The sequence below is a fragment of the Doryrhamphus excisus genome, chromosome 1 (assembly GCF_030265055.1).
Source record: "Doryrhamphus excisus isolate RoL2022-K1 chromosome 1, RoL_Dexc_1.0, whole genome shotgun sequence".
In the NCBI taxonomy this organism is placed as follows: Eukaryota; Metazoa; Chordata; class Actinopteri; order Syngnathiformes; family Syngnathidae; genus Doryrhamphus; species Doryrhamphus excisus.
The window spans coordinates 39,466,335-39,491,865 of NC_080466.1; the positions used below are offsets into that span (position 1 = coordinate 39,466,335).

The window sequence follows — 25,531 nt, forward strand, 5'->3', positions numbered from 1 at the left end:
GCATCCGCCAATGTGGCCCTTTGTCACACATTCTGTTCATCATCTTCATGGGTACAATTTCCAGTTTGTGGGCCTTAGGAACTGGTGTCTGCTTTTCACAGATGATGTGGTCCTGATGGCCTCATGGGGCTTTGACTATCAGCGTTTACTGGGGCTGTTTGCAAACTTCTGGAATGAGACCCACCCAGTGCCATCATTAGGCCTATTTTAACCTCCCCTAAATAATTTGATATTTTTTATTGTTTTTTTTTACAAAAAAATGTGATATTTTTTATTGATTTTTTTAAACCAAAAAATGTGATATTTTTTATTGATTTTTTACAAAAAATGTAATATTTTTTATTATTTTTTTTACCAAAAAAATTTCTGACAAATTTTATTTAATAGGGCAAGAATAGGAGTTAAAATAAATATTCACATTACCTCTCATTAATTTATAATCAATTAAGTAATGTCATTAAGTAATAATCAAAAGAACAATGGTGATAGTAATAATAATAGGCTAAATAATAATGTAATAATGATTATTATAATAATATAATAATATAATAATATAATAATATAATAATATAATAATATAATAATATAATAATATAATAATATAATAATATAATAATATAATAATATAATAATATAATAATATAATAATATAATAATATAATAATATAATATATATATATATATCCCGGTTCTTGTTCGTTATTTATTTTTTTGGTTTCCTAATGTCTACTCCATTCATTCATATATGCATCTCCAGGGGGCTAAGCTCAGAACCTAGTGGCACCCCTGGACTCACCACCTCCAAATCCGAGGCCATGGTGAGGTCCTGCCCAAAGTGGACTTCAAGTATCTCGGGGTCTTGTTTAAGAGTGAGAGAAGGTTCGAGTGTGAGGTCTACAGTTTTGTGGTCTCTGTACCGGACCATCGTGGTGAAAAGAGAACTGAGCCGGAAGTTGGACACCCTGAGTCTAGATTAAAATAAAGAAAGGTAAAATAAGGAATGAAATTATTATCACTATTTGTGTATCAATATTGTGTGCAATGTAAATATCATCTCATGACTCTGTATCCACTGATACTGATACTGCTTTAGTATCGATGCCATCGACATGCGGATGGACCCGCCCACCCCCCCAGTGAGGAAAAGGAGGAGGAAGAGGAGGTGTTGGAAGTGGGAACTGGGATCAGCAGAGACGCTGCAGTGTCTTGGCAGCTGCATTAGAGCATCGTGATGCCTTCACGGCCGAAGCCTTCTTCCTGTCCTCCTCGCCTGCCAACGCGGTGGAGATGAACTCGGCCGCCAACTGAACCGCTCCTTCTCTCTCTCCCTCTCCCGCGTCTTCCTTGCTTCCGTCCGTCCGTTCGAGTGGAAGATGGTGGCGATAGGCGGGAAGTGTTTCAGCGACGTCCGCTTGCTGTCTCTGCAGGTCATCGTGATGCTCGGCGGCGCGGCGTGGCCTGCTTCGGAGGGGCTCACCTTCCCGCAACAGTACACGTAAGTGGACTCTGCCGGATCCTCGGAACAACTCCATTGACAACACGCGCACACGCACGCGCATATAATTAGTATGTTATGTAATGTCTTCATGTCAACATGCACCCAGCCACAATCAAACTGCATTTTAGTAGTACTACTACAACCACAACACGTCAATAAACAGGAAACTACAATCTGTACATATTTTTAGGGATTACTTTCAGATAAAATGTACTACTACTATAAACTATTGGGTGTCCAAAGTGTGGCCCCCCGACTTGTTTTCTAATGGTCGAGGGATACAGGAAGTAAAAAAAAAAGTACTAGCAAATACGGGATATCGAAATACAACCAAGAGTTTAAATAGGTGGTGTTCAAAGTGCAGCCCGGGGGCCGCCTGCGGGGTGTGTATGTTTATTTATTGGCCTGCATCACATTCCAAAAATATGATTGAACAAGAAAATAAACAACAACAACAACAAAAATGGGGGGAAGTCAGCAGTAATTTTACTAACAAAGCTACAAATAAAGTTGTAAGTTTTGGAAAATTAGGTTGTGGACAAAGTTAGAATATTATGAGAATAAATGCATAATTATGTGGAGAAAATTTATGAGAAAAAATGTGAAATTGTTGTAGCGGAAATGAAAGAATCATTAAATCATATTGTTATGTTTATTAGTTATTATTTTCATTGTAATATTCTGAGAAACAAAACAAATAAATGTATTATTTTTAGAAAATTAGGATGTGGAAAAAGTTGAAATGTTACAAGAATAATGTCCAAATATTATCGGAATTAAATCATTTTTATGAACTTAAAAAAAAAATTATAAACCAGCGAAGATAGCTGGAAAATGAACATTCTAAAAAAATAGAATTGAACATAAAATAAAAACAACAATAAAAAGCATCCAAAATGGAAAAAAGAAGCTGGCCGTGGGTGGAATACATTAAAACAGACCGAAATCCAAAGAAATACAACTGAATAGGTGCAGATTGTGGAAGGGCTAGAAAGCAATGTGTGGGGGTTATATTATGTAGCTGCTCTATAGGAGTGTATAAATATTATAGAAATAAAGTCAGACTTACGGGACGGAAATTTCCAAGAAGAAAGTTGAAATGCTAAGTTCATGCTGGACTGTGGTGATTTGATCCACTAACACCAACAGCTGGCTTGGTCCTCCTCGTGTAAAGATGAACTCTGTGCTGAGTGCTTGGAAATCTAGCTGACACAGCCCCCTGCCCCTCCTGCCCCCGCCTTCTTCGACGCCCATAAGGAACATCTACGTACGCTATACTTTTTCCAGTTCACATCTCCGCCATCCTGGTCTGGATTCATGCTTTCCTAATATGCTCTACTGTTCTTCTCTCATTATATTTTCCTTTTAATATTTAGTTTGACCTTTATTTTCCTATTGTTTTTTTTTCTGCTGTTTTTCCCCCCAAATTGTCCAACTATTTCATTCTTTATTCTTGCATATTGTCCTTTAGTAACACAATGACTTCATTCCCATCATTTTCAAACTTTTTTCCCAATCACATTTTTAAAAAACCCAACTTGTTGTTTGTTTCTCATAATAATATGACTTTATAAATATCATATTTTATGTATATTCCAACTCTTTGCCACTAAAATTACATTATTTTTCTTCATAGTATTTCAAACTTTCTTCCGCAGCCTACTTTTCTAAATGTTGATTTTTTTTTCTATTTTTTGTCCTTGAGTCCCCTTGTTTATCTTATACTAGCTTAGCTTGTCTCTTCTTAGCTTCCATTAGTTACCTTACTTTAGCCTATATTAGCTTATGCTTAAGATATCTTCGTATATTTTAAGTTGTTATAGCTTAGCATATCATAGTTTAGCTTCGTTCAGTTAGCATAGCTTAGGTCATCTTTACACAACTTTGTGTGAGTAGCTTAGTTTAGCTTATATTAGCTTAGTTTGCATCTTCTTAGCTTCCCGTAGTTAGCTTACTTCAGCCTATATTAGCTAATAATCCAGATATCTAAGCATATGTTAGATGGTGTTATAGGTTAGCATAGCATATTTTAGCTTCATTCAGTTGGCGTAGCTTAGGTCATCTCTTCACAAGTTTGTTTGTGTAGCTTAGTTTAGCTTATATTAGCTAAGCTTGCATCTTCTTAGCTTCCCGTAGTTAGCTTACTTTAGCCTATAATTGAAATATCTTAGCGTATTTTAGGTGGTGTTATATCTTAGCATAGCATATTTTAGCTTCGTCCAGGTAGCTTAGCTTAGCTTATGTCTACACAACTTAGTTTGTGTAGGTTAGTTTTGCTTGTATTAGCTTGTTTTGGTGTGTTTGTTATACAGATATTGTGTGCAACACAGTAAGGCCCTTTAAGTAAATGATTGCACATTTTTAAAGCTTTAGCAAGCTAGTACCACTTTGCATTGTTTAGTTAATATGCGTGTGTGCAGCGTGAGGAACAATGATGAAGTATATCCGCAGTGACTGGGGGGGGGGGGGGGGGGTTGGGGGTAAAAAACAGCAGTCCTGCTTTGGCAGACTTGTCGCTTGACTTGACAGTGATAACATACAGGGCCATGTAGAACACACAAAAAGCTACATTGGCGTGCACTAATTAACCCCGTGGGGCACCCCGGTGAAATGTTGCAGTACCTGGAGTGGAAATGGACAGGAATTGACCTTTGTCGCGGAGCAGTAGATAATTGCAAGTTACACCAGAGCAGGGCTTTACTTAATTAATGAATCATTCGGGAGAGATTAGTTCATCAATATCCGTCAATCGACCGCTGACTTTGCGCTTCATCAGTTCCTCCCCATTAACGCTGAAGCAGCGACACTGAACAGTAACTACTCTACTCTCTTAAGCATTCACCATGACATCAACTTCTCTTTGTTGTAGACTTTTTGTGTATTTGTATCCAAAATATTTTTATATCTATCTGATCACTCACATATTATATCAGTGGCCCATCACAGGTACATTTGGACCGCCACAAATAGATTAGGCACTACCCGTTCACTCTGACCCATAAACACATCATAATGGGAGTGTTTGTGAACATACCTTGTTGTTCCTGGCCTGTCAGCACTACACAACTCCTTTGCCACTTTTGGTACTTGCTAGGTGCTAGCATGACAACTGTTAGCATGGTAGCATTTTAGGTATTGGACTTGTGTCAAAATGCAAATATATACATGACACGATGTAGGGAAGCTATAGAACTGCTTTGGCACCTTCAGCATTAGTTGCTATCTTGCTAGGTGCTAGCATGCTAACTGTTAATATGTTAGCATTTTAGCCATTGTACTTATGTCATGACACGATGTAGGGACAATATAGAACCATCTTAGCACTTTTGGTAATTAGTGCTATCTTACTAATTTATATCATGACAACTGTTAGCATGGTAGCATTTTAGGTATTGGACTTGTGTCAAAATGCAAATATATAAATTACACGATGTAGGGAAGCTATAGAACTGATTTGGCACCTTCAGCATTAGTTGCTATCTTGCTAGGTGCTAGCATGCTAACTGTTAATATGTTAGCATTTTAGCCATTGTACTTGTGTCATGACATGATGTAGGGACAATATAGAACCATCTTGGCACTTTCGGTAATAAGTGCTTTCTTGCTAGGTGCTACCATGACAACTGTTAGCATGGTAGCATTTTAGGTATTGGACTTGTGTCAAAATGGAAATATATACATGACATGATGTGGGCAAATTTTGAACTGCTTTAGCACCTTCAGCATTAGTGCTATCTTGCTAGGTGCTAGCATGCTAACTGTTAATATGGTAGCATTTTTGGTATTGGGCTCGTGTCAAAATGGAAATATATACACGACACGATGTAGGGAAGCTATAGAACTGCTTTGGCACCTTCAGCATTAGTTGCTATCTTGCTAGGTGCTAGCATGCTAACTGTTAATATGTTAGCATTTTAGCCATTGTACTTGTGTCATGACACGATGGAGGTACAATATAGAACCATCTTAGCACTTTTGGTAATTAGTGCTATCTTGTTAATTTCTACCATGACAACTGCTAGCATGGTAGCATTTTAGGTATTGGACTTGCGTCAAAATGGAAATATATACATGACACAATGTAGGCAAGCTTTTGAACTGCTTTGGCACCTTTGGCACTAATTGCTATCTTGCTAGGTGCTGGCATGCTAACTGTTAATATGTTAGCATTTTAGCCATTGTACTTGTGTCATGACACGATGGAGGAACAATATAGAACTCCCTTGCCACTTTCGGTACTGATAGCTTGCTAGGTGCTAGCATGACAACTGTTAGCATGGTAGCATTTTAGGTATTGGACTCGTGTCAAAATGCAAATATATACATCACACGATGTAGGGAAGCTATAGAACTGCTTTGGCACCTTCAGCATTAATTGCTATCTTGCTAGGTGCTAGCATGCTAACTGTTAATATGTTAGAATTTTAGCCATTGTACTTGTGTCATGACACGATGTCGGGACAGTTTAGAACCACCTTGGCACTATTGGTAATTAGTGCTATCTTGCTAAGTGCTACCATGCTAACTGTTCACATTTTAGTTATTTTACTCATGTCAAAATGCAAATATATACAGTACATGACATGATGTAGGGACAATATAGGACTTCCTCAGCACTTTCTTGCTGGCATGCTAACTGTTATGAGGTTAGCATTGTGGCAAAATGGAAATATATACTGTACATAGCACAACACTTTGGGTACGTTGTTCTATCTTACTAGGCACTAGCATGACAACTGTTAGCATTTAGCTATTGTACTCATGTCAAAATGCAATATATATGAGATAAGTCTTGTAAGTATATGAGACGAAACAACGGCTTAGCTAGCTACATGCCGGTACATATGCTGGGAGATTCCATTAGAGCTTGACTTTATGCATATTTCATTTTCTACGCCTGGAGGGACTTCTTGAAATTTGAAAGTTTGGATGCATGAGAAAAAGAAAAAAGAGAGGCCGGTTTGCTTGAGGGATTTGGTGGGTCCTGCTCCTTTGTGTGCATGGCAGCATGCTTTGTTCTGATTCTGTTGTCTTAGTTGCTATGGGCGTCTTAGAGATGTGATTTAAAAGATGCTGAAAAGGGCAGAAGGTGCGTTTGAGGTGTGTTAAAATTGTAGCAAAAATGAATACTAAAGACATCTGCAGCGTGTGAGAAGCCTCTGAAGTTTCCTCTTGTCATGCCGCATCTACTTTTCTCCGTTTTAGTCGCTAAAAATAATCAAACAGACGTTGACTGACCTCTTTTGTTCTGCTGAATGAAATATCTTTTTATGATTGGAAGCCTTTTACTTATTTATGCACCCTCGTGTTCCGATGTTGGCATTTAAAAGCAAAGAGATATTTTCAAAAAAGAGTCTCTAATTTTAGAGTCGCTCATTTGTTAAATAATGTATTACGTAAAACGTTGTTGCGATTGTGCTGGCGGTGGTCCATCTTCACATACAGTAGACTGGATGCTGCTCTCGCAGCTCACCAGAAAACTCATCTTTGTGTGTGTGTGTGTGTGTGTGTGTCATCGTCACACTCTGTTCTTTCAAAAATGACATTTTGTGCAGAAAAAATGTGCTAATATCACTAACTGGGATGAATTTGCAATTGGATGTTGAAGTTGCAGCGGCACGGCGGTCGAGTGGTTAGGGCGCAGACCTCACAGCTAGGAGACCAGGGTTCAATTCCACCCTCGGCCATCTCTGTGTGGAGTTTGCATGTTCTCCCCGTGCATGCGTGGGATTTCTCCGGGTACTCCGGTTTCCTCCCACATTCCAAAAACATGCTAGGTTAATTGGCGACTCCAAATTGTCCATAGGTATGAATGTGAGTGTGAATGGTTGTTTGTCTATATGTGCCCTGTGATTGGCTGGCGACCAGTCCAGGGTGTACCCCGCCTCTCGCCCAAAGGGATAGGCTCCAGCATCCCCCACGACCCTCGTGAGGAAAAAGCGGTAGAAAATGAATGAATGTTGAAGTTGCATTTAGGAGCACACTGTAAAAAGTGAGCAGAGGTGATATAAACAAACATCTGGTATACCTCAACATGCATCATGATGAGGAAGCAGATTTCGACCGTTTCCCCAAGAAACGACAACAAACTACTAGTTCCTACTTAAACCAGACCACAATCAAGTGGCCTCTTTTCATGAATGAAGTCAGGTCAAGACTTAAAGGTCTTTAGAAGCTGGCAACAATCAACAACATCACCTGATCTGACTGCAATGTATGTGGAGTGGGCAACATATGACACAAATATTAAGTACATTTCATTGGGATGATGCTCAGTCAAAGCAGGACCCTCGAAGAAGTGGACTACCTCAGCTGCTTGTCCCCATCAGCAGCACTTTTTTTTGTGTGTGATCAGTAATACTACATTTAAATACTGGATACTGTAATTGTGAGCAATTGTGTTGGTGCATGATGTTCTCTCTCGCACGCACACAAAATAAGCGTCGCACTCAGGCTGTGATGTTTATCTGCAGGATAATGCACTGGGCGAGGCGCATCGAGCAGGAGATTGACAGAGTCTTTCAGCACATCAGTGGATCTCAGCAGCTGAAAGGGGTGAGCATCCTACTCTATCTCTCTCGCTGTCTTTTGTTTTTTAATATTCAGACGCATTTAATGGAGAACTGCACTATTTATGTCCCTTTTTGTGCATTATAACACGAGAAAATTAGTTAATATGATCTTACAATGCTGTCATTGGGTGCAGTGTATGGTGGCGGAGCATGGCGCACACCACGCAGTGGTAATTTGTTCCAGCGCACCGCTGTGCGCAGCCAATTTGGTTGACTGGCTACGCCGATGTGGGCGTGGCGGCGGCGCACCAGGGGAGGTTTCCACACTTTCAGCTTGGATCAGTGACAATTTTCTGTCAAGAACAGAGGTGGTCTACATGGTGACACGCATTGTGGCTTCTGATGTGCAGTCCAGTGTGCCCTTCACATTTAAAGGCAATGAGAAGCGATCATTTGATTGGTTAAGATTACACTCGGCTGTGTTAAACCCTCTCACGCCTTCTAAAAAGGGAAAAGGGAACGAAGTCTGCACCTTTAAGTTTTGTTTTTCTTTGGTCTTCTCAGCACACATTAATATCGGAATGTTCTAGTTTGCTTGAACTGATTTTTATGGTGGCTGCACGGCGGTCGAGTGGTTAGCGCTCAGACCTCACAGCTAGGAGACCTGGATTCAATTCCATCCTCAGCCATCTCTGTGTGGAGTTTGCATGTTCTCTGTTTTTTTTTCTGGGTACTTTAAGATTCAGACTTGGTGTCATTGGGGCTGAAAGAGGCTGTCGTCTCTTGGCGAAGTGGAGCAGAGATCATGTGAGCGGGGCAGAGCGAGCGAGGGAGGCGTGCTCTTGTTGGAAGATGTGCGGAGCGTGGGCACATGTCCGCTCGGTTAGAGTCGCAGCTGAGCAGATGGCCAGCTACTAATGCACTGATGCCTGCTTGGGAGATACACTTGTTCATTCATTCCTCCATGCTTGAAACGCCATCAAGGATGTGCTGGAGGAATGTCTTGATGTATGATTTGCACATCTGGAAGTGAGCCCTGAACGACGTTTGGGATGGCTCTGAATACTGTTTTAAGAGAGTTTTTTTTCTAATGCTTCCTTATATGGGCGTGCCCCAATACAAGCTGTCGACCTACCCTCCCCCGCACTGATGCAATGTGAAGATTTCACCGTGTTAGCACAGAGTGTGACCAATCACAGCGGCGTAATAATAATATAATAATAAATAAACAGACCATTTAAGCAGGAATAGGTGCAGATTCTGGAAGATCTAGAAAGCTTTCAATGCAGGTTACGGTTGTGCAGTCCACAACTCAATACAAAGGGCCCAAAGTTAACAGCAACATTATGCTATGCTAGCCCATTCACTGAAGAAAAACAACATGATCAAACATACAGACTGACGGACTTTTATTTTAGCATGTGTAGCGAAGCCTTCTTTACACAGAGGTGGCTGTATGTCCATGAGGAAGGAGCAGTGGTTAGCATCATTTATTTTTTCCAGAAGGTCTGACTCACAACCAGACGTACGATTTCTTTGGCGTTCCCCAAATCGAACGTCTGGCACGCAACACCGTAGGCGTCCACAATTGCCACATACGATAAAGATGATCATTTTCCCCAAACCTGGTACCAGCAAAACATACGAAAGAACGTACAAAGTACATGAATTGGTCTTGCAACCTGAAAAAAACGAGAGTTGAAGATCATGACCCGATGAAGCCAACAGCATCATCTGCAAATCCTGCAGCTAACAATAAACCGGATCCATGCAACATCCTGGAACATCGAACATGGAGTGAAGAAAAATGGGTGGCCCTAGAGGAGTCCAACCCTCACTGGGAATGAACCGCTTCAATTAGGTGGTCTGGTACCCCATACTCCTGGAGTATTCCCCACAGGATGCCTTCTCCAAGCCCACAAACCACAAGTGGACTGGTTGTACTTCAAAGCTGTTTGTGTCCTCTTCTCTTAAAAGTGGAGTAAGGATTGTTACCCCATTTGGTGTTCAACATGCTCAAGGGACACATACTTCGAACGTCTTTAAACTGCCACTTTTACCTTCAAAATAAATAGAGAGCGTATACTATATATCCTCAACATCCACATATTATTAGGCAGTTATAGAATCCCCCTGTGACAATGGCCTGAAGGAACGTGTGTGAAGAGACGGCATGAGAAGTAGCGACTGGTCTCCTGTGTCCCATGGATTGCAACATAAAAAGGCTCGGTGCAGAACGTTCCCAAGCTTTGTTATTGCGGTTTGAGACTTGGTAATGTATGCATTCTCTGCTTTTCCCAGATCTACAACGAAGAAAGAAGACGCTTTAGCCTGGTGAAGAATCAACCTCGGAGGATCGTGGAGAAGGTGGCGTCAGACATCGAGAAACTTCTGGCGAAGAAGCGCAAAGCTCTCGAAGTAAGTCGCCGGAGACGATTTGTGTTTTGAATAACATGGTTGTCCCTCAAAGATGGGGACACATTTGATTTCCTTCAATAATGTCAATGTTTTTTCTCAGAGGTTAGCCAGAGAGGCAGAGCGGCTTCAACAAGAGCATCCCTGGCAAGATGGCATCAAGGTACCTTCACCCTATGAACAGTTTATCTTGCATATTTTTTTTATTTGATGAAGTTTCTCAACACATTAGGCCTAAAATCACCCAAAAAGCTAAAACCCTAGTCCGGAAAATTATTCAATAATAGACCTCTAGTGTGCCAGAGAATAAGAAGACGTAGCAGGAGGGATCAGTGTTGCCAACAGCAAGTATTCAAAGCCCTGTTGAGATGGACAGGTGGATTGGTGCAGCGTCTGCACTGATGCCGACTCTGCATCAGCCTGTTGGATCTACCTTCCTACCTCCACCTATGGTCGTGAACTTTGGGTAGTGACCAAACGGACAAGATGGTGGGCTTTCTCCTTAGGGTGGCTGGGCTAAGAGATCATCCAGGAGAAACTCGGAGTAGATGTGGTGCTCCTTCAATTTGAGAGGAGCCAGATGAGGTGGCTCGGGCATCTGGTCTGGATGCCTCCCTGAGGAGGTGTCCAGGCCTCGAGGAAAACCCAGGACTATCTGGGCTTCCCTGCTTAGGCTGTTGCCCCTGCCACTCTAACCTTGGATAAGCGGAAGAAGATGGATATAAAAAAGCAGTTACCCGTACCGTATCATTCTTGACACGCACAAAGGGATAAAACTAAATAAATGATTTTTTACAGAATCAGTACACATATCTTTCCCGGTTGACTGACAGTTTCAGATATTTCAGATGCTGTTGAAAGGCTTAGAACTACATTTCTAGATCAAATGGAGTCCAAAAATAGAAACATAGCAGCCTCTGAGAAGATGCGCCAAGCTTATTCTAAAGTACGCTAGGGCTCAGAGATTGACACCGACAGATGGCATTGCTCTACCCAAGTCTGATTACTCTTGCTGATTGGAAAGACATTGTTTGTTTTGAATGTTGGAACACTGATGAAGGATCAATGTGTGGTTTGTGCATTGGAAGCTGAGGTGGTATGTCGGTGTGTGTTCCCCAGGAGCTGGACATGGCTTACTACGACTCCAAGGCAGAGCTGGATTATGTGAGTCACTGACTGTTCAAGCAAGATTCACCAGACACTTCATTAGGTACCCATAAAAAGCTCCAGGACAAAAAACATTCAAGATAATAATGCTCAGTTTTTATTGACACTGTCCTCCTGAGAGCTGTTTTTTCATATTTTGGCTTTGGCAACCATCTTTATTTATTAAGTCAACATATCGGAAATGACTTTTTTGTCATACAGTAAACCTCGGATATATCGGACTCGGATATATCGGAAATTCGCTCACAACGGACAGATAAAAAAGAACCAATTTTTCTGTAATGCATTTCCAATAAAAATTCATTGCATATATCGGATTTTTTATAACGGATTTCGCCTATTTCGGACAAAATCTCCAGTCCCGTTCCAATGCATTTCCATAAATTTCCCTCGCATATATCGGATGGCCGCATCGTTATGCTAATCTTGTTGATGTCACTGGCTATTGTCTTTCTCCTGGCTCCAGATTTAGGACAAATATAAAAGTGAGTGACGTCAATAATACTAGCACAGCAGTGAATGAGATCTTAATCTCACTATTGGAAATAACGTAGGCCTGACGGGCGTAACAGGGCCTAGCTTAATTAACAATTTGTTATGCTCAGAGTCCAATAAAGTTAAATTCTCATTACCTTACGTCTCTTTTCATTGCCCAGTCCAGGTACATTGGAAACATAGTCAAGGAAGTGCCTTTTTATAACGGATAAAATCCGATTTACGCATATACCGGATATAAATCCGATATATGCATAAAACGGACATTTTCCGGTATACGCATATAACGGATTTCGCTTATATCGGACAAAACCAGTGGGAACAATTGAATCCGATATATCCGAGGTTTACTGTACTTTTATTTGGAGAATACTTATATTCATGCTGTGTCTTTTTCCTAAATGGCCACAGTATTCCATGGATGGAGAAAGCGAAGTGGAAAATCCTTCCCACATCAAGCTGGAGTTTGTGTACGACCCCAATTTCAAAAACAATGTCAACTATTCCTACACGGCTGTTCAGATTCCCACGGATATTTACAAAGGAGGTAAGTCGCATTCCCTTTTCGGGTGTTATTTGTCCTTTGGATGCCGCCGTAGTTCTTAAAGTGTGTGATGCCCATCAGCGCCAGTCATTCTCAACGAGCTCAACTGGACTCAAGCTCTGGAGAAAGTCTTCATGGAGAACAGTCGGGAAGATCCGTCACTACTGTGGCAAGCTTTTGGGAGCGCCACTGGTGTGACGCGCTACTACCCTGGTGGGTTTCTTTTTATACCCTCCTCGCTGATTTATTCTTATTACATCTGCTGTATTAGGTACGTATATTAAGAGTGTAAAGCCGTCTAAAGCCACCGCAGGAAGCTCGCTGTCCACACTGTTAAACTGTTGCACTTCATGTCTGGGACCAATGACCCCCTTAAAGGAGGGAGGTCTGTATATGTTACTATGATGTCACTACAGCGTTGTGTTTTTATTTTATTTATTTATTTATTTATTTATTTTGTCCCGTCCAGCCATTGGGGCAGATAGTATTGTTGATCTAAATGCCCTTACATGCTAGACAGATTTGCTCTGTGTCAGGAAAGGTGTTTGCTACAACTTCCCTGTACCATGAAATTTTATTTGCCGTTATTTGATGTTTTTGTTATGCCATTTGGAGCGACTGGACCGGAGCAAGAAGAAGAACAGAAAAGAAGAAGAGAGAAGAGAAAGGTGGGGTCGGGGGGAGGGGGGGGGGCAATAGAGGGAGAGACAAAAACAGCAGCAACAAGAATTCCCAAAACAACAACAGTGACAAACAGAACAGTTAAATGTCAATGATGGCTAAGGGTCACACTGGAGATGATATCAGTGAAATGAAACAGTCCAACTTACCAGTAGCAATAGTAACAATGAAGACATGACCCATGATAGTAAACACAATTGCAACCATACGTTGTGTTTTTATTTGCAGCCACTCCGTGGAAAGCCCCTGATAAAATCGACCTGTATGATGTCAGGAGGAGACCCTGGTATGCCTTCCACGTTTCACGTTTCACATCTGTTGATGGAAAGCAGCCTGAAATAATGTTTCTTCTTTCTCCACAGGTACATCCAGGGCGCTTCTTCTCCCAAAGACATGGTCATTCTTGTTGATGTGTACGTGATTTGATGTCACTTTGCACCCATACAGTCATGATCGGTGCTAGATCACGTCAAATCAAATCAACTTTATTTGTATAGCACTTTTCCTGCAAAGACATGCAACACAAAGTGCTTCACAGAATTAAAACAATTATCACAATTAAAAAAAAAAAAGATGATTAGTAATTAGCTTCAAATTAGCATTAGAGTCGGAGTTTAGATAGCGGAGTGGCCCACGACGGCACCCGCTGCTTGTTGAGAACAGATATGCATGCTTTCTTGTCAGACGTCCCTTAAATACATCACGGCAACAAAGTCACTAAGATCCCTCTTGCTACATCTTCTTACTCTCTGGCAGACCAAGTGTGTTTGAATGCATTGATGAGCATTGTGTGCTTCCTTCATCAGGAGCGGCAGCGTCAGCGGCCTGACACTGAAGCTCATCAAGGCGTCAGTGGTGGAGATGCTGGACACGTTGTCTGATGATGACTACGTCAACGTAGCTCGGGTCTGTGTGTGGTCATCATCATCATCGTCGTCGTCACATTATGCATTTGCATAACATGCATTTGTGTCGTGTTTCAGTTCAACGAGAAGGCAGAGGCGGTGGTTCCGTGCTTCAAACATCTGGTGCAGGCCAACGTGCGCAACAAGAAGATCTTCAAGGAAGCGGTGCAGCAGATGCAGGCCAAAGGCACCACTGACTACAAGTCTGGCTTTCATTTCGCCTTCAATCAGCTGTTAAATGCAAGTCACACACACACACACACACACACCATCACATAGTGCATTGTCTGTGGATAGAGGGATGTTGCATAATCGGTACACTCATCCCTGGAACTTCTATCAGGGTTTGGTCACGGGACACCCGCGTGAGGTTGCGTCCACGAGAACCAGACTAACAATTTTTAGAAAGGCACAAAGAAAAAATGTGATTCTGGATACCCCAATAAAATATTCAGCACAAATAAATAATAGGAATAATAGGAATACATAAATAATAGGAAAAGAGATGGAATCAGAGTCACGATCTACCCTTCTGTGTGTTTTTGCCGTAAAGCAGCTCCTCTGTTGTTTCCCTTGTAGAAAACAAACGTGCCGCGTGCCAACTGCAATAAAATCATCATGCTTTTCACCGATGGAGGCGAGGACCGCGCCCAGGACGTCTTCATGCAGTACAACTGGCCCAACAAAACGGTGGGTGTTTCTCAGTCGCTCTACTGTTTGTAGCACCGCCGCATCGTACCAGTGACGCCGCCTGTGTTTATTCCCGTAAAGGTTCGGGTGTTCACCTTCTCTGTGGGCCAGCACAACTATGATGTCACACCCTTGCAGTGGATCGCGTGCACAAATAAAGGTAAGCCACAAAAGACGTAAGCCAGAAAGACGTTTTCCAAAACCTACCCCCCCATCTCTCTCTCTCTCTCTCTCTCTCTCTCATTAGGTTACTATTTTGAGATCCGCTCCATCTGCGCCATAAGGATTAACACCCAGGTGGGTTCATCTCTTGCTTCTCCACACAGCTGAGTCCTCCTCCTCCTCCTCCTGCTCCCCCTCCTGCATTGTGGCAGCCATACGTACACACAGGGCTCTAACATCAACATTGTTTTCCAAGCTGCGGACCGCCACGTTCACGTGTTTTGTGTTGTGTTAGGAATACCTGGACGTGCTGGGACGCCCCATGGTGCTGGCAGGCGGAGAGGCCAAGCAGGTCCAATGGACTAATGTGTATCAGGATGCTTTGGTGAGGCTGTGTGACCAATATAGCACCCCCATGTCGATCTAATGAGATAATAACTATTATTCATTCATTCATTCATTTTCTACCGCTTTGCTGGAGCCTATCCCAGCTGTCTTCGGGCGAGAGGCAGGGTACACCCTGGTCTGGTGGCCAGCCAATCACAGGGCACATATAGACAAACAACCATTCACACTCACATTCATACCTATGGACAATTTGGAGTCGCCAATTAACCTAGCATGTTTTTGGAATGTTTTTGGCATGCACGGGGAGAACATGCAAACTCCACACAGAGATAGCCGAGGGTGGAATTGAACCCTGGTCTCCTAGCTGTGAGGTCTGCGCGCTAACCACTAGACCGCCGTGCCGCCCGTGCAATGATTAAAAAGCAGCAATTTTTTTTCAATTTAGGAAATATGGGCCGTTATATTATTTATTTGCCACACAGCTTGGAGACCCGAGTTCGATTCCACCCTCAGACATCTCTGTAAGGAATTTGCATGTTCTCCTGTGCATGCGTGGGTTTTCTCCGGGTACTCCGGTTTCCTCCCACATTCCAAAAACATGCTACTATTAGAGATGCACAATATCTTTTTATCAAACTTGACCAAGTGAACCTGCTGATATGTTGTAATTTCTACGATCTTTAAAAGCGGAGTATAGAGGGGGAGGGGCCAGTGATTGCATCGTATACTTCAAATGATTCATGATTTGTGGGTTTTTTGGTGTGTGCAGGGTCTCGGGATGGTGGTAACCGGGACTTTGCCTGTGTTTAATCTCACCATGGATGGAAACCTGCAGGTAAACATGTAGCATGACGCTTTTTGGCAAGGACATGCAAGCAATCACAAAACACAAATCAAGTTTCAAGGATTGAATTCCTTGTCATTCCAGAATCAGCTGATTTTAGGCGTCATGGGTGTGGACGTGCATCTGGATGAGATAAAGCGCCTGACACCAAGATACACAGTACGGCCATTTCATTTGAAAAATGAAGAGCTTGCAACCAAAAGGCGCTAAATCCAATTTTCACTAAGTTGCATGTTTTTCATGAGTTTAATAGACCTCTGTCATGTGTATCCAAATCACATATTTTGGTCTTGAAATCATTTTAAAAAATATGAAAAAAAGTGATATGAAATTTATGCTTTCAACCAAAAGGCGCTATTTCCATTTCAGATTTCAACCAAAAGGAGCTAAATCCCTTTCTTTATTCTGATTGGCCCAAGTTTCCCATCTATTGATAATCTGACCAATCAGAGAGAAGAATACAATTGGCACTGCACATACAGAAAGCCAGTATCAGTGCGCATCCTGTTTTGTTTGTGTACATTAAGTACACGTATGATAGTTACAGTATGTTATGCAATTCAGGAGAACACAAATTGTGTTTTTACAGTATTCTGTAACATGGAAGTTTTTTTTACGCCATAAAAGGCATGTCTCTACCTTGACACCTCCAACTTTCATGAGAAACATTATTTTACTTGTACTAAAAAACATACAATGTAAAGAGTTTGTATTTTGTTAATTTTTTTTAATTTTTTTTTTAATTTAGTTTAATTTTTGTCAAATTTATTTCAGCCAAAAGGCGCTAAATCCATCATTTCAGCCAAAAGGCGCTAAATCCGAAAAAAAATATATATATATATAAAATACATGGTGTGTGCAGGATTTTTATAGCATACATTTTTATGACCTATATTGATAGCTCTTTCATTTGCAATATAGACTTGATGACCAAATAGATTGATATGTGCGTAATTAAAAATTATTGATTTTCTCGAAATCAGTCAAAATGGATTTAGCGCCTTTTGGTTGCAAGCTCTTCAAATACTTTGGACTAATTTTCCCATTGAATGGGACATTTAACTTCCTTCTCTCCTCATTAGCTCGGTGCCAATGGTTACATATTTGCTATTGACCCGAACGGATATCTCCTGCTGCACCCCAATTTGCAACCCAAGGTGACATAGAAATGTGCTTTTATTAGAAGTGAGTAAGGCTGTGCTGTTTTATACGCAGCTTTTTTCTTTCCACTCAGCTGGTGAACCTTCCAGAACCCGTGACACTGGACTTCCTGGATGCAGAAGTGGAGGACAGCAATAAAGAGGAGGTGAGCGCCCGAAAAGCAGTTTGACTTCAGGTTCTTGCAAGCAGCAAGATGACTTCATGATGACTGCAACTGATACTAGAAAGTAGGCTTGGGCTGGGTACTTAGGTGGGGTACTCCCTGGACTGGTCGCCAGCCAATCACAGGGCACATATAGACAAACAACCATTCACACTCACATTCATACCACTGACAACTACATTTGGTTATTTATTTTATTTTGGAAACTCTGTGTGGAGTTTGCATGTTCTCCCCGTGCATGCGTGGGTTTTCTCCGGGTACTCCGGTTTCCTCCCACATTCCAAAAACATGCTAGGTTAATTAGCGACTCCAGATTGACCATAGGTATGAATGTGAGTGTGAATGGTTGTTTGTTTATATGTGCCCTGTGATTGGCTGGCGGTCCTCTCGCCCGAAGACAGCTGGGATAGGCTCCAGCATCCCCATGATGATAAGCGGTAGAATATAATTGAATGAATTACAACACAGTGATATTTTTTTCGCAGACTCCAAATTGTCCATAGGTATGAATGTGAGTGTGAATGGTTGTTTGTCTATATGTGCCCTGTGATTGGCTGGCGACCAGTCCAGGGTGTACCCCGCCTCTCGCCCAAAGACAGCTGGGATAGGCTCCAGCATACCCCCTCCGCGACCCTCGTGAGGAAAAAAGCGGTAGAAAATGAATGAATGAATGATATTTTTTTAGCGAGCTAGCAGTTTTTTTGCCTTCACATGCTGCAGATCCGTCGGCAGATGATTGATGGGCGTCCGGGTGACATGCAGGTCAAAACTCCCATCAAATCAGTTGATGAGGCAAGTCCAATATGACTTTATTCCAAGTAAACCAGGCCCAATGTTGTACTGTATGAATGCCTTGAAATATGATTTTGTATTGCAGCAATACATTGATGAGGTACACAGAGGCTACACCTGGACTCCTATCAATGGTACTGATTACAGGTGAGCATCTTTATCATATGTTTTTCTATGTGAATGCAGCATTTTCCCACAGGACTGCAATCTATGTGTGGCTATGCTAGGTTGAGTCTACAATGCGTTTTAGTGCACAGAATTTTTCCCAAACAGTGCGTATAATATGTGGACTAAACAGTAGCTTCCCAGAACAGTCTTTCATCACGGTCCTCCTCCTCCCGGGAATTAAAACCACTAAAGTCATCCTATTCAAGGGTTGGAACAGCTCCACCATTCCCTCACAACACATGCCGCCGCTTTCTCTCCTTGTATCCTTGTTGCTACCACAGTCACCCCCACCATGAGGCAAAGTAAGACCGAAGACCAGCTACCCTGCAAGTTGTCTTTGACAGCAGATCCAGGATCCTGGGCTCTCACCTTGTTTGAGAGATGGACTGCTAGTTTTGTCATATGCGGTCTTGTCATATCCATCCAGGAGTCTGATACCCATGATACCGTATCTCTCCAGCGGCATGGCTGTATACTACTACCGATTTTAGTGAAAAAGATCCCTCTTGTAGCGTCTTCTTATTCTTCTTATTCTGCATTAATACCGTCATAAAGGGTTTATGAGCGAGGGCAATCTGAAAACAGCAGAATGAAACATGTACCTGTTCCTCTCCATATGGCCACCTGCAGTTTGGGGCTGGTACTACCACCGTACAACGAGTACTACATCCAGGCAGACCTCAGTGACGTGATGCTACAACTCCAGTGTGAGTACCCGAAGGCAACACGTGCTAAGAAAATAAAGATACAAAATTAACGTTGTTTTTGTGGTGCAGACATGCAGTCTTTGCTGCCCAGCTCGTTCGAATCCTCGGGCCACGTCTTTCTCGCTCCAAGGTGACCTTTTCCCATCTCTTTTTGCCGTATTCCCACATCAAAGATGCTAACGTATTCTGTCCCGCGTGCAGGGAATACTGCAAGCGTCTGCAACTTTCCGACAACAACACACAGTTTTTGCAGAACTTCCTCTCGCTCATGTTGGAGATTTCGCCTGAATCAGATGAGTGTACGTCGTACTTGTCAGCAAGAACATCCATCACTGTTCAAACCTGCATCTTTCTTTTTTCCACTCCAGGCGACCAAGCGCTCATCCATAACCTGATTTTCGATTCTCGGATTATTGGACAGCTGGCTTCACGCGTGTGGAAGAACAAGGATCTTAATTCGTGAGTGGCTGCGCTCCAAACAAACAAGATCTCGCCAGATTAAAAACGAGACTCTAAATGAAAATGAACTGGATGATTTTGGTGGTCTGGAGACTCCATGACTGACTGATGAGTTGTTCTTTCAGGTACGGCTTCCTGGCTGTGTTTGCGTCCACTGACGGAGGTATCACGCGAGTCTTCCCTAATCTGTGAGTGAAAGCAAATGTGGAAATATAAAAATCCTCTCACACACCTGAAATCGTTTTCTTTGTGTGAAGAGCTGCAGAGTTGTGGGATGAGGACCCTGAGCCCTTCAATTCAAACTACTACCGACGCAGCCTGGACAACAAAGGCTACATGTTCCGAGCGCCACCGAGATCATGTGAGAACCTTCATCATTTAACAAAGACGTCTTTTTGACGGCAATAACAATTTATTTTGGTCATCATCTACGGTCCTTATGTGAGACATGAACACACTTCTTTGTCTTTTCTGTGTGTTCTAAAGATATACAAACAGGTAAAAAAAAGAGGCTGCCTAGAAAGCCTTCTGAAAAAAAAACCTCCAAAAAGCCAACAAGGCTTTCACCATTCACACATTAACAACGTCACCACCATCAAAATGTTCAAAGTGTGCTACCAAGCTAAAACTACTCCTACTGTCGTTATACTTTTAGCATATTTCCACAGCATTTCAGTCAAGCTTCCTATGTTCATTTTAAATTTTTTCACTTCCGCTTTCCAGCATTCACACGCAATGTCTACTGACATTGCATCATCTAGTTATTATTATTATTACCATTGTTACGCCCTCGAACTACGTTATTGGCATATGTAGTGACACCTCGCCACACCACAGTGGCTAGCTACTAGCAGGCTAGCAACTAGCTTGAGCAGTCTTTTTGTTTTGGAGGCTAGGTCTATGTATGTATGTTGCTATGTGAAATCAATGCACCCACAAATATGACATGTTATTGATATGTTATATCGATATAGGCTGCACGGTGGCCAAGTGGTTAGCACGCAGGCCTCACAGCTAGGAGACCCGAGTTCAATCCCACCCTCGGCCATCTCTGCGTGGAGTTTGCATGTTCTCCTTGTGCATGTGTGGGTTTTCCCACATTCCAAAAACATGCTAGCTAATTGGCGACTCCACATTGTCCATAGGTATGAATGTGAGTGTGAATGGTTGTTTGTCTAAACTAGTATGTGCCCTGTGATTGGCTTGCGACCAGTCCAGGGTGTACCCCGCCTCTCACACGAAGACAGCTGGGATAGACTCCAGCACACTTGCGACCATTGTGAGGATTAGCAGTAGAAAATGAATGAATCATCAATGTACGTGTTACTACATGCTCAGCATTTATAGAAAACCTTGTAGGAGCTTTTTTGGAGCTCTTTGAATAGAAGTTACAGAAAAGAGAACATCTCACAGAAGGATTTTGGATGATGGACAAAAAAAGTGCACTTTTCCTTTAATGGCAGTTCTCTGACCCTGTAAGATTCATGTTTAAATGTGCCTTCCGAGGAACGAAGTATGACTCCTTTTTTAATGGGAGATTGTGGGTGTGCAGCTTTGGATGACCTGTTAGGACCAGAAAATGGCACAGTTGGAATCCTGGTGAGTTCAGCCGTGGAGGTTAATCTCGGAGGAAAACTTCTCAAACCTGCAGGTAAGGAAATGAGCTTTTTTTTCCCAAATCCTGTGATTACACGCATGAATGTGACGTGTCCTTTAGTGGTGGGAGTGAAGCTGGATTTGGAAGCGTGGGTGGACAAGTTTAAGATCCTGGCCAGCAACGTGTCAGACAATCGACAGGGCTCACATAAGGTACAATTCAAATGACACAGACTTTAAAAAAAGGTGATATTATTGTCATATGTCGTGTTTGATTACCAGTGTGGAGCATCCAGGAGTTGTGAGATGGACTGTGAGGTCAACACTGACGTAAGGTTCAGTTCCCACAATGAAATTGTCATGAAAGAATAAAATCACACGCACGTCTTTGTTGTGTTCAGGACCTCCTCTGCTACCTGGTTGATGACGGTGGCTTCCTGGTTATGTCCAATCAAAGAGATCACTGGAGAAAGGTTGGTAACGTTCACTCCGCGATGATGACTTCTACACTCAACCACCGTGTGACGCTGTTTCCAACTTCTTCACAGATTGGCCTGTTTTTTGGAGACGTGGACCCGTACTTGATGCACGCCCTGTACAACAACTCCATCTTCAACCGACGTCAGACTTTCCACTACCAGTCGGCGTGTGAGCCAATCAGCAGCAGCCACACGGGGGCGGCGCCAAGACCCTTCTTTGTGGTCAGAGCTTCTGTATCGCTTATGTTGGTTCATAAGGAACGGAGTGAGACCATTTAGTCATATAGCGTCATAGACATATTCTATGTGTTCCTGTCAGATGTTCCTGTCCTTTTTTATGCTGCGTGGGGCCACCTTTCCAGCTAGTCATCACTACTTGAACTGAATTTAGAGACAGCGACTTCCCCCTGGCCATCAGACTGCTCAGTGCCAAATAAGCCCCTCTACCTGCCCACATGCACAACCAAAATTTTAAATTATTGTTATTTATTCTAAATTATTTATACAAATTACTGTTTACGCTGTACATTGTTCATATTTGATGTCATCTATTTATTCTCCACATTATTATTTATGATTTTTTATTTTTTTATTTTTTTTAATTTGTCATTTATTTATTTATTTATTTATTTATTTATTTATTTATTTTTTGCCCTGTGTTTGGCTGGCAACCAGTCCAGGGTGTAACCCGCCTCTCGTCCAAAGACAGCTGGGATAGGCTCCAGCACCCCCCGCGACCCTCGTGAGGAAAAAGCGGTAGAAAATGAATGAATTTTATTTATTAATTTTATTAATTTATCAAAATTAATTAATTAATAAAGTAATTTATTATTTATTATTTATTATTTATTATTTATTATTTATTATTTATTATTTATTATTTATTATTTATTATTTATTATTTATTATTTATTATTTATTATTTATTATTTATTGCCCTGTGATTGGCTGGCGACCAGTCCAGGGTGTACCCCGCCTCTCGCCCAAAGACAGCTGGGATAGGCTCCAGCACCCCCGCTGGAGCCTATGGAAAAAGCGGTAGAAAATGAATGAATGATTATTATTTATTACTTATTACTTATTAGTTATTAGTTATTAGTTATTAGTTATTAGTTATTAGTTATTATTACACGGGAACCAGGCAACAACATTTCGTTGGCAATTTCACTGCTGTGTTATTGCGCAATGACAATAAAGAAAAGTCTATGTCTAATTAGGTGACATGTTTAAGTTCAGTAGTCTTCTCTTTCTGCAGCCATCCATCGCCGACATGCTCAACTTGGCCTGGTGGACGTCCACGGTGGCCTGGTGAGACTTTTGCTCTGCTTAGAACCTCCTTAAGATCCAACACTGCCACATGGATATTCTTCACATTTAACAACTGGACTTAATATTTTGATGAGGAGTGAATGTGATCTCTTCTTCAGGTCTTTGGTGCAGCAGCTCCTGTATGGACTTGCACACAGCAGCTGGCTCCAGCAAGGTGGGTGCATCTAAGTGCATCGGATTTTATCCGTTATAAAAAGGCACTTCCTTGACTATGTTTCCAATGTACCTGGACGCGCAGGCAACGCTGCAAACGCTGCAAATGACGTCGTATAGCGGCCTGTCACGATTCGGCGAATCGGAGCGCCACGATGCGGCCATCCGATATATGCAAGGGAAATTTAATGGAAATGCATTGGAACGGGACTGGAGATTTTGTCCGAAATAGGCGAAATCCGTTATAAAAAATCCGATATATGCAATGAATTTTTATTGGAAATGCATTACAGAAAAATCGTTTCTTTTTTATCTGTCCGTTGTGAGCGAATTTCCGATATATCCGAGTCCGATATATCCGAGGTTTACTGTATGTGTGCCTGCACAATCTAATGAGATCCAATCCAAGAAGCGGAGGTGGAAATATGCTTTTATGTGTACAAAAGATGTGCGTTCCCCTCCTCCGCATTACACAAAGTGTGAAGCCATGTCCTCCTTTTCCAGATGATATCCTAGCAGAAGGCTTTGAGATGAAGAGCAGCAGCTGCGTGACCATCCAAAGCCAGTTCTTCTTCACAAACACCACCAACTCTTACAACGTGCTGCAGGACTGTGGCAACTGCTCACGGTGCGTGTGCTCTCATGCGGCGGTACATTCATAATGCGTCACACGTGCACGTCCGTGCATCACATGATGTCTGTGTGCTCTGGCTTCTTCAGGCTTTTCCATGCCAAGCGGATAGAAAACACCAACCTCCTCTTTGTGGTCGCTGAGACGCTTCCCTGCAGCTCCTGTGAGATAGAGAGACTGAGCCAAGTCAGGACCGAGTGTATCCTTTCTCAGACACACACACACACACACACGCATTTTTCATCCATGTTGGGAAGCACTAAAAGTTGCTGCGACGCCCCTCAACTAAGAACACTCAGTTCAGGAGGAGAATCCTTGTAAGGTACTGAGCAATGCACGATATCGGAGAGGCCCGACAACCTGCCTTGACTACAGTGCCTTAGTGAGTACACACACACACATACACACACACACACTTGCACAAGATGTTTGTGGCAGTGTCAAGTTTTTTTGTTTTTTTTTGAGTTGGTTCCACATTCCAAAAACATGCTAGGTTAATTAGCGACTCCAAATTGTCCATAGGTATGAATGTGAGTGTGAATGGTTGTTTGTCTATATGTGCCCTGTGATTGGCTGGCAACCAGTCCAGGGTGTACCCCGCCTCTCACCCGAAGACAGCTGGGATAGGCTCCAGCATACCTGTGTGAACCTAGATGGCTAGATGGATGGGAATATTGGATGTGATTTTGTGATTGGGCTGCACGGTGTTCGAGTGGTTAGCACGCAGGCCTCACAGCTAGGAGACCCGAGTTCAATTCCACACCGGGCCATCTCTGTGTGGAGTTTGTATGTTCTCCGCATGCATGTGTGGGTTTTCTCCGGGTACTCTGGTTTCCTCCCACATTCCAAAAACATGCTAGGTTAATTGGTGACTCCAAATTGTCCATAGGTATGAATGTGAGTGTGAATGGTTGTTTGTCTATATGTGCCCTGTGATTGGCTGGCCACCAGTCCAGGGTGTACCCCGCCTCTTGCCCAAAGACAGCCGGGATAGGCTCCAGCACCCCCGCGACCTTCGTGAAAATGAATGAAAATGAATGAAAATGAATGAAAATGAATGAAAATGAATGAAAATGAATGAAAATGAATGAAAATGAATGAATCAATTTTGTGATTGGTCATCTGCAAGCAAAACTGATACAAATACTTGATGTGAAAGTTGTTCTGTTGTCTTTGCAGGAGAATACTTCCGAGTGTGGGGGGGCTCATGTGGTGCAGCCTTCCTTGGTGGTCCTTCTTGTCCTTCAGATCATTCTGCCTTTCATTCACCTTTGACATGTGCTGCCAATCGCCAGCGAAGGTCAAGGCACACGAAGCGAAACAACACCACGGTGCGTTTGACTTTGGAGGGAAGGTATGAACCTTTTCCTCACGTTTTGGATATCATGTCGGCTTCCAAGAGCAGAGTTGATGGTGCCATGATGGGGATAAAAAATAGACAAGATATTGATTATTCATGCTGTGATTGCCAGTTGACCGTGTCACAGCGTGAACGCGTTATTGATTCAGCCTTCAGTCATTTCGTTCTTTCACTGTGGATGCTCTCATGCATGCTCACATCTGTTTACAGCCACTTGGGGGCGCCAAAGCATTGAAAGAAAATAATTACTGCCAACACACAAAAAGGGATGA

General features: G+C 42.3%; 1 protein-coding gene across 1 annotated transcript; it reads left to right on the forward strand.

Moving 5' to 3' along the window:
- Positions 1–1,152: 1,152 nt before the first annotated feature.
- On the forward strand, positions 1,153–25,531 carry LOC131101490 (voltage-dependent calcium channel subunit alpha-2/delta-2-like). Its single transcript, XM_058046707.1, has 38 exons — positions 1,153–1,495; positions 7,972–8,053; positions 10,312–10,428; positions 10,529–10,588; positions 11,545–11,589; positions 12,499–12,634; positions 12,713–12,844; positions 13,541–13,598; positions 13,675–13,725; positions 14,119–14,218; positions 14,296–14,457; positions 14,797–14,907; positions 14,989–15,067; positions 15,155–15,204; positions 15,365–15,454; positions 16,187–16,252; positions 16,346–16,420; positions 17,344–17,418; positions 17,496–17,567; positions 18,306–18,377; positions 18,463–18,524; positions 19,176–19,252; positions 19,322–19,382; positions 19,454–19,551; positions 19,621–19,711; positions 19,837–19,899; positions 19,969–20,072; positions 21,264–21,362; positions 21,429–21,520; positions 21,590–21,637; positions 21,709–21,780; positions 21,856–22,008; positions 23,042–23,094; positions 23,214–23,269; positions 23,773–23,896; positions 23,989–24,098; positions 24,199–24,281; positions 25,079–25,531. Exons 1-38 carry the CDS (start codon positions 1,374–1,376, stop codon positions 25,172–25,174), a joined length of 3,297 nt encoding a protein of 1,098 aa, XP_057902690.1. The 5' UTR covers positions 1,153–1,373; the 3' UTR covers positions 25,175–25,531.

Bases quoted from the DNA above. Each gene is read 5' to 3' on its own strand.
- LOC131101490 (XM_058046707.1), top strand. From the start codon at position 1,374: ATGGTGGCGATAGGCGGGAAGTGTTTCAGCGACGTCCGCTTGCTGTCT. The intron at 19,383-19,453 runs GTGACCTTTTCC...TCCCGCGTGCAG, and splicing joins CACGTCTTTCTCGCTCCAAG to GGAATACTGCAAGCGTCTGC. The intron at 20,073-21,263 runs GTGAGAACCTTC...GTGGGTGTGCAG, and splicing joins CCGAGCGCCACCGAGATCAT to CTTTGGATGACCTGTTAGGA.